The 8,320-nt window shown below is 42.5% G+C and overlaps 1 protein-coding gene across 4 annotated transcripts in view; it reads left to right on the top strand.

Moving 5' to 3' along the window:
* Positions 1–343: 343 nt before the first annotated feature.
* LOC126294945 (uncharacterized) overlaps positions 344–8,320 on the top strand; it is a 32,239-nt gene continuing 24,262 nt past the window's right edge. The window contains exons 1-2 of one of the 4 annotated variants that reach the window (XM_049987158.1): positions 344–430; positions 8,070–8,239. In XM_049987158.1, coding sequence (XP_049843115.1) covers positions 8,152–8,239 — 88 coding nt within the window. In that variant the 5' untranslated portion in view covers positions 344–430; positions 8,070–8,151. Of the gene's footprint in view, positions 472–8,069; positions 8,240–8,320 lie in introns of all 4 variants that reach the window. The other 3 variants (XM_049987160.1, XM_049987159.1, XM_049987161.1) reach the window with 3 other exon arrangements.

Below are 8,320 nucleotides of genomic sequence, written 5' to 3'. Positions count from 1 at the left end.
ACTTCATTTCTACAGCGCAGAGCGTCCCTACCCGCTCCCAGCTAGGTATGGCAGCCCTATGAGCGTTTGACCTGCTGTTAGATTCGACGTAAGACGAAAAGTTGTTCATTGCACAGACTGGAAGGCGCGATTTTAGCTTCAAAGTCGTTGAACGCCGTAATTATCAAGTGCCCTCGGGGTGGTCTCTGGTGTGGACCGCTGCGCAGGAATTCTTCGGACGTCAGACGTGTGCAAATCTTATCGCCGACGGTCGAGGGAGGGGGAAGGGTGGAGCGGGTGGAGTATCTGGACCAGAGGGGAGACTGCGGACGTAGTGGGTGGTGGGGGGCGGTAGCCCAGCCCAGCTGTGGTCGGTATAAGGGCGGGAGGCCGGCTCCGCGACGCCACACTGGACAGCCTGCGTCGGCGAGCAGCGGACGGGCAGAGTTTCGTAAGTCTCGACGTACTTCTCCCACCGGCGTGCGGCATGCTGTGCGTATAACTTCTCTTAACTAAACAGTCAGCTGTTCTCAGTTTGCTGCAAAAATCAATGAAAGTGCACAAACGACAAAGTATCTTTTTTTTTCGTTAACTATTTTCTACGACATGTAGGGCAACAGATCTTCTGATCCATTCCCGTGCCGGTTCCCGTCATCCTATGCGCTTTAGCAGACTGCTTGTCTCAGTGCGTAACTTAATTAATGCCGCTACTGGCACCATTTGTTACTGTTACGTGTTGCGTGTTCCTCAAACGTGTTCTTCAATGAATGTTACTTTCGGTGTAAACTTGTCGAAACCGATTAGGTTCGTGCGATGTTTGGTGTACTTGATAGTATGCGACTGAGTTTTCTGCGAAGAACGTGCGCCCGTACGGACTATGTTGGTCACCATTTGGCACACCTTCTGTACAACAACGCTGTTTAGCACACAGTTTACTGTCTTTTCCGAATTTAAGGAGTGCCTGTACTGATGGTCGTTGTTGTTTATGACATTCCAAAGCTTTCTCTGGGTCACGATTATTTCCAAAATCATAAGTTTCTATCGCAGAGGCGCTGTATATCGATTCCTCTATCACTTGCCTCAATTTGTTTTCAACCTCTTGAACCACCCTGTGTACCGTAATGATGTTCGCAAACCATCTCCTCTCGCTTCCATGACACACACACACACACACACACACACACACACACACGCACACACACACACACACACATAAACACACAAACACACACACACACACAAAACCATCACATAGTGAATTGTCACTAATAGCAATTGCTACCAAAACTCATCACTCGTGAAATTTCGAAATTACTTGCTTATATATTTCCTGCAACTGAACATCGACATTTACATGGATATCCTGCAAATCACATTTAAGTACCCGGGACCGGCTTATTGAATGATATTCAAAATAATTCGATAATATTCTAATCCCAATAAGCGCGTGGATACGACGAACACCTGTATCTTTCCGTGCTAGCTGTGGTTTCCCTTTTTTTTATGATGATCGTTTCTTCCTATGTAGGTCGGCGCCAATAAAATATTATTGCGTTCGGAGGAGGAATTTCGTGACTGAAATTTCGTGACAACATTCCGCAGCACAGAAAACCGCCTTTTGTTTTAAAAAATGTCCACTCCAAATCCCGTATCATGTCAGTGACACTCTCTCCTCTGTCTCGCCGTAATAGAAAACACGCTGCCGTTCTTCGGCCTTGTTCTTCGTCAATCCTGTCGGTAAGGATCCCATACCGCGCAAACGAAGAGGGACAAGCGTAGTGTAGGCAGCCTCTCTGTATGTTATTTCCAATTTAAGTTGTCCATAATTCTAATTCGTAAGTATTTATTTGAATTTACGACCTTTAGATTTGACTGATCTAACAAATTGCTTGTGGCACTCATGTGGATGACTTCATAGTTTTCATGATTTAGGGTCAATTGCCAAATATTTGCATCATACAGGCATCTTTTGTAAATCGTTTTGCAATTTCTTTTCAACATCTGATGACTTCTCTAGACGATAAACGACAGCACCATCTGCAAACAACACAAGACGGATGCTGAGATTGTATCTGAAATCGTTTACATCGATGAGGAACAAGAGAGGGCCTGTAACACTACCTTGGGGAACCCCAGGATTCACTTCTGTGTTACTCGACTTTCCGTCAGTTACTACGAACTGTGACGTCTGTGGCTAGTAATCACGAATCCACTCACATAACTGTGATGATATACCATAAGCACGCAGAAATCCGCTTACGTGGTACAGTGTCAAAAGCCTTCTGGAAATGCATAAATTTGAAATCCCTTGTCAATAGCACTCAGCACTTCGTGTGAGTATAGAGCTAGTTGTGTTTCGCAATCATATCGACGTTAATAATATGGGCCTGAGATTTAGTGAATTACTCCTCCTCCATTTATTGAATATTGGTGTGGCCTTTGCAACTTTCCAGTCTTTGGATACGCATCTTTCGTCGATAGAACGGTTGTATACGATTGTCGAGTATGGCGCCATTGCATCAGCATACTCTGAAAGGAAAGTAATTGGTATATAGTCTGGACCGGAAGATTTGCCTTTATTATGTGTTTTAACTTGCTTCACTATTCCGAGGATGTCTACTTCTAAATTACTCCCGTTGGCAGGTGTTCTCGATTCGAATTCTGGAATATTTACTTCGTCCTCTTCGGTGAAGGAGTTTCGGAAAGCTGTGTTTATAAACTCAGCTCTGGCAGCGCTGTCAGAGGTAGTATCTCCATTTCTATCGCGCAGACAAGGCATTGATTCTGTCTTACCGCTAGAATACTTTACATACGACCAGAATCTCTCTGGATTTTTTGCCGGGTTTCGACACAAGGTTTCATTGTGGACACTATTACAAGCGCATTAAAGTCTGGGTTAGATTTCGAGCTTCTGCATCGTAGAGGCTCGCTGTATCGTTGTGCCTTCCATTCGCGATGGTTTTCGTCACGTTTTCATTCAAGGTGAAGACTACTAAATATGACAGTACAGAAAGTATTCCTCGTATAAAATAAAGTCACAGGTCTCACATAAACATAATACGTGTTGAGCTCTTCCAGTAAAGAACGCTCTTGCCGGTAAGTACCAACCGATCCTTCTTCCTGTACCTCTAGACCTCTCGCACGCTTACAGCCAACTCTAATGACTGTCAGATCTGTTGTACGCTTTTACTCTGTCGCGTTCAATAGCTTTCATCAGGAAGGAGAATCTTCAAGGGCGTGGGACGAGTCAAGGTATACATTAAAAAAGGCAGGTAAGCCAATGAACTGTAATGTGTATACTGTACTAGCAACATAATGCCTACGGCGCTCGCTCTTATGCCATCTAGATCTAATGGAGTAAATCAGAAAAAAGGCTGCTACTTTGAACAGTGTTGCTGCCTACTGAGTTACCCTAGCCAGCCGTTGCTTATCTGCTATTGGTAGCTCACTTTTTACTTCATCATAATATTTTAAGAAAATGTTTGCAAGTAACTGTATGTACAGTCTTGTATACAGCGCATGACTATTTGTCTTGCAGCTTTATACAGAACACTGCTCCTACTCGTGTAGCTTAAACAACATAGTTCTGGAATATAATCTTCCAAAATCATGTAAAGGAAAGTGGTTAATGATTTGTGCTTTTAACTTCCTTTCGAACTGTTAGCCATTCCCAGTTTTCTGCTTCTTGTTAGATGGGCGCATGTCGAATATCTTCTCACCTGAACACGTAACTCCATTCAGAATCCTGGATATGGAGGCCAGCTCCAGATGAACACTACGATCTTCTATTGTGACTGTACAGATCACATATCATCTGCAACATATGTTTACTATCAGTAAAAGAAACCATTAAGGTCCAAATGCGTTAGGAAGTCGTTGTTAAATTCCAAAGCCGTTAAAAAAAAAGAGGTCTGCAAGATTAGCTCTCTGATCAATATTCTTACAGCTCCCTTCCACTGTAGGAACACTTTATTTACTTCAGGTAGATAATTCCATAAGCGAGTGTGATTATGGCAAATAAGTCAAGCCCCCCTTGCCTGTACGACAGTACAGTGAGAGATGATCTCCAGGGAGATGTATTGGTGTATGTGCCGTCGGTATTAAATTGTTCTCCGTTCCGACCCGATGGGAAATAATACACTGTATTTCATTTAGTTGATGGTCATTAATGCCAACTTCCTTTGGCAACAGTTCTTTATGGTTTGGAATCCCATACTATGAATCATTGTGATATTAAGATTTTGCTGTCAGCTGTGAAACACTTGTCGTCCTTTTAAAATATCACCAGAGCTGGTCTTCCATGCCCGATTTTATGTCCTTCATTAGTGTGCTTCTGCCTCGTGCGATTTTAAAAGATGTTTAAAGTCACTATGAGATCATTAATGTAGGTTAACAACACGACTGTTCCCACTGCCTGTCTTTGTGGCATCCCACACTGCTATCTTACCCATTTTGAGTATAGTTTCAGGCATCCGATTCCCTGTGATTTCTTTTACCGTAGCTAGACTCCGTCTGCGGGAGAAGAATGCCATTAATCCCACAGTTCACTAGTTCTTCAATTAGAATTTTGTAAGCGATACAATCAAAGACTTTTGTAAGATCACAGGACATACCAACTGGATCATTTTTCTTGCACAGATCCGCAAACAAATTGCGAGCACCTATAGTGCTCTCTCTGTGATGAAGTTAAAACCTGCTCAGCTAAATGAGTCACTGTTCTATCTTAGCCACTTTCTCACAGACTTTTGAAAAGAATGGAAGGAGTGAAATATATGGACAAATAAAGGTGTGCTTACCACTATTTTCACAGATCGCTATTATTAAGCCCATTCAAGTATGTCAGCAAACGATCCCCATGTTATTGTTTGATTACTTATATAGCTTAAGGATATTCGTTTAAAATCAGCAGAAGATTTAAACAGTTTACTAAAAACTCTACCAAATTGCCTCAAATGGCTCTGAGCACTATAGGACTTAACTTCTGAGGTCATCAGTCCTGAGAGGGCGTTGTATTCTGTGCAATGTTATATATTTAAAGAGCACGAGGCACTCCAGTTATTGACAATTTTATTTCAGTTTCTCTTCATATTGTCAATCTTCCCCTTCCTTCAGTCAGAAAAAAATGGTTCATATGGCTCTGAGCACTATGAGACGTAACATCTGAGGCCATCAGTCCCCTAGAACTTAGAAGTACTTAAATCTAACTAAGCTAAGGACATCACACACATCCATGCCCGAGGCAGGATTCGAACCTGCAACCATGGCGGTCGCGTGGTTCCAGACTGTAGCGCCTAGAACCGCTCGACAAACTCTATCATATCCTACATAACACTGTTTTCGGTGATGTGATGAATTTTACAATTTCTTCGCTGGCCGTTGCCTTGAAAATAATGTTTACTGTTGGTGCATGCAGTATCTCCAGGAACAAATTTAATACATCTCCACTGAGTTTGTTGCCACTGTAAGGAAGTAATCGGTTCCGCCACAGGGCAGGAGACGACACGGTAACAGATCCGCACCCCATGGTAGTCAGGTGCTTATCGCACACCTATTAATGTCGGCTGTTTTCTTTTCCAGTCTTGAATCTTCAGACTGGTTTGATGCGCCCCCCACGGATTCCTCTCCAGCGCCAACCTCTCCGTCTCAGAGCAGCACTTGCAAGCCACGTCGTCAGTTATTTCCTGGACGTGTTTAAATCTCCATCTTGCAATACAGTTTTTACTCTCCACAGCTCCTTCTAGTGCCATGGTAGTTACTCCCTTGTGTCTTAGCAGATGTCGTATTATTCCATACCTTCTTCTTCTTAGTTTTTTCCATATACTCCTTTCCTCGCAGATTCTGCGGAGAACTTCCTATTCCCTATCTTATAACCTACACCTGATTTTCTTCATTCTTCCGTAGCACCACATCTGTGAAGCTTCCAGTCTCTTCTGTTCCGCTTCTCCCACAGAGCATGTTTCAGTACCATAGCATACTGTGCTCCAAACATACATTCTCAGAAATTGATGTCTCCAATTAAGGCTTATGTTAGACACTAGCAGACTTGCTGTTTGCAAAGAAATGCCCTTTTGGCCAGTGCTAAGACTCTCCCTGGGAAGTGCTCTCCGGAAATTTCTATAGAAAATCTTTCCGTGATGTGCACCGCCTCTCTTGTAACGTCTGTCAGTGGAGGCTGTTGAGCATCTCACGTCGAATTGAAGATCCTCTGAAGAACCACGCCGCTCTTCGTTGGAATTTCTCTATCTCTGTTACCAATCCTGCATGGTAGGGATCCCAGATAAATGAACGGTGCCGTATCAGCCACTTTCTTCGTGGATTAGTTACACTTCTTTAAGATTCTTCCGATGAACGTGACTCTGGCATCTGCTTTTCCCACTGTCTGTTTTATGTGGTCTGTTTTGAGGTCGCTCCAGATAGTTACTCCTAGATATCTTACGGCAGATACTGTTTCCAGCGGTTTGTCATCAAAACTGTACCTACACAGTAGTGGATTTCTTTGCATATGTATGCACAATATGTTACAGTTATTTACGTTCAGAGCGAAAAGCCCGACCTAACACGAGGTCATTCTGCAAATCGTTACTATCTTGTGGCGTTGCTACTTTGCCATAGACAACTGCGTCATCTGCGAACAGCCTTTTATATATATATATATATTGTAAAGAGTAACATTCCTCTGACACTTCCCTGTGGTACTCCGGAAATTACCTTTACATCTGCCGATTTAGTTCCGTTAAGAGCGACGTATTGAGTTCTATCTGCACGTAAGTATAGAATCCAATCGCAAATCTGCTCCCACACTTGATAAGCCCGTAGTTTTTCAGTAAGCGGCAGTGAGGGACGCGGTAAAATGCCTTCCTGAAGTCAAGGAACACGGCATCAACTTAAGCTTCGTTGTACGCAATGGTGTGCACCTGATGGAGGAACAGAGCAAGCTGTTTTTCGCAATATCTCTGTTTGCGGAATCCATGTTGACTTTTATGGGGGGGGGGAGTTTCATTCTCCAAAACCGTCACGATTCTTGAACACTGAACATGTTGCACAATTCTTCAACAGATCGACTTTAACGATGTAGGTCTATAATTGCGTGGAACTATCCTACACCCCTTCTTAAAAACGGGAATGACCTGCGCTCTCTTCCAGTCGCTAGGTATGCTTCGTTGCTCAAACGATCTGCGATAAATTACTACTGTAAGGGGAGCAAGCTCCTTCGCATAATCTTTGTAGAATCTTACAGGTATCTCATCTGGTCCTGACGTCTTTCCACTGTTAAACGATTGGAGTTGTATTTCTATTCGTCATCGGAAAATTATGATCTGTGTTGTACTGAGCTCATTTCATCGCCACAACATCTACAGTATCTTCGATTTCTCTTTAGCATGCTTAGGAGACCGCAACAGACATATCGGAGTCAGTGCTCAGTAACTACCATTACACTCCTGGGACGTAGTTTTCCTCACAACCACTCCTGCAACTACTCACTGAACACTCCCTATCTGCCTAAGCAGCTTTTACTCGTCTAAGGCCGCTGCTGTAGGAAGGACACACCCCCACCCCTCTCTTCTTTCAGCGACACATCAGCCTGGAAACTCATGTACTACAGTACCATTTGAAAAAAGTGAATTTGATATCGGTATCTCTGCAATTAATATAGGAACGACAAAAGAATACAGGTCATTTAGAAAGTATTTTCTCACAATTTATTAAATGGTAACCTGAATTGCGTTGTCTTAAACGGTTTCGCAAGCACCTGAGGCTGTCTTAAGCTTGGGTTAGTCAGCCAGTATACTCCAAAGATTGAAGAGATGTACATCATGTAAATTTAAGTTATCTGCGTTAGGTTCAAACAGCAATTTACACTAGTTAATTTGACATATACTTTGTTAAATCAGTTTTGTTGCTAAATTTATTCATAAATTTACAGGCTGTTCAACTTGGGTTAGTCAACCAGTATACTCCAAAGATTGAAGAGACGTAAATCATGTAAATTAAGTTATCTGCGTTAGGTTCAAACAGCAATTTACACTAGTTAATTTGACGTATACTTTGTTAAATCAGTTTTGTTGATAAATTTATTCATAAAATTACAGGCTGTTCAACAGTGTGCAGAAGTGTTGAACACATTTTGGAAGAAACGTCCATTACTTGTCAAGACTCACCTGTTCTTCCATCATGTCCTCCAGAAGTATGTGTTGGTTTGTCTGCATTTTTGTGACAGCAGTCATAGCTACTGACTACAGCGACACAGATTTCGTTACAGGTAAAAGCTTGAATATTTCCAGTTGGTATGAGTCTGCATAAAAAAGAATTAACAGTTTTATAGTAAGTAATGAAACGCATG

The sequence above is a fragment of the Schistocerca gregaria genome, chromosome 11 (genome assembly GCF_023897955.1).
Source record: "Schistocerca gregaria isolate iqSchGreg1 chromosome 11, iqSchGreg1.2, whole genome shotgun sequence".
NCBI lineage: Eukaryota > Metazoa > Arthropoda > Insecta > Orthoptera > Acrididae > Schistocerca > Schistocerca gregaria.
This window is presented reverse-complemented; position numbering and strand designations above follow the sequence as displayed.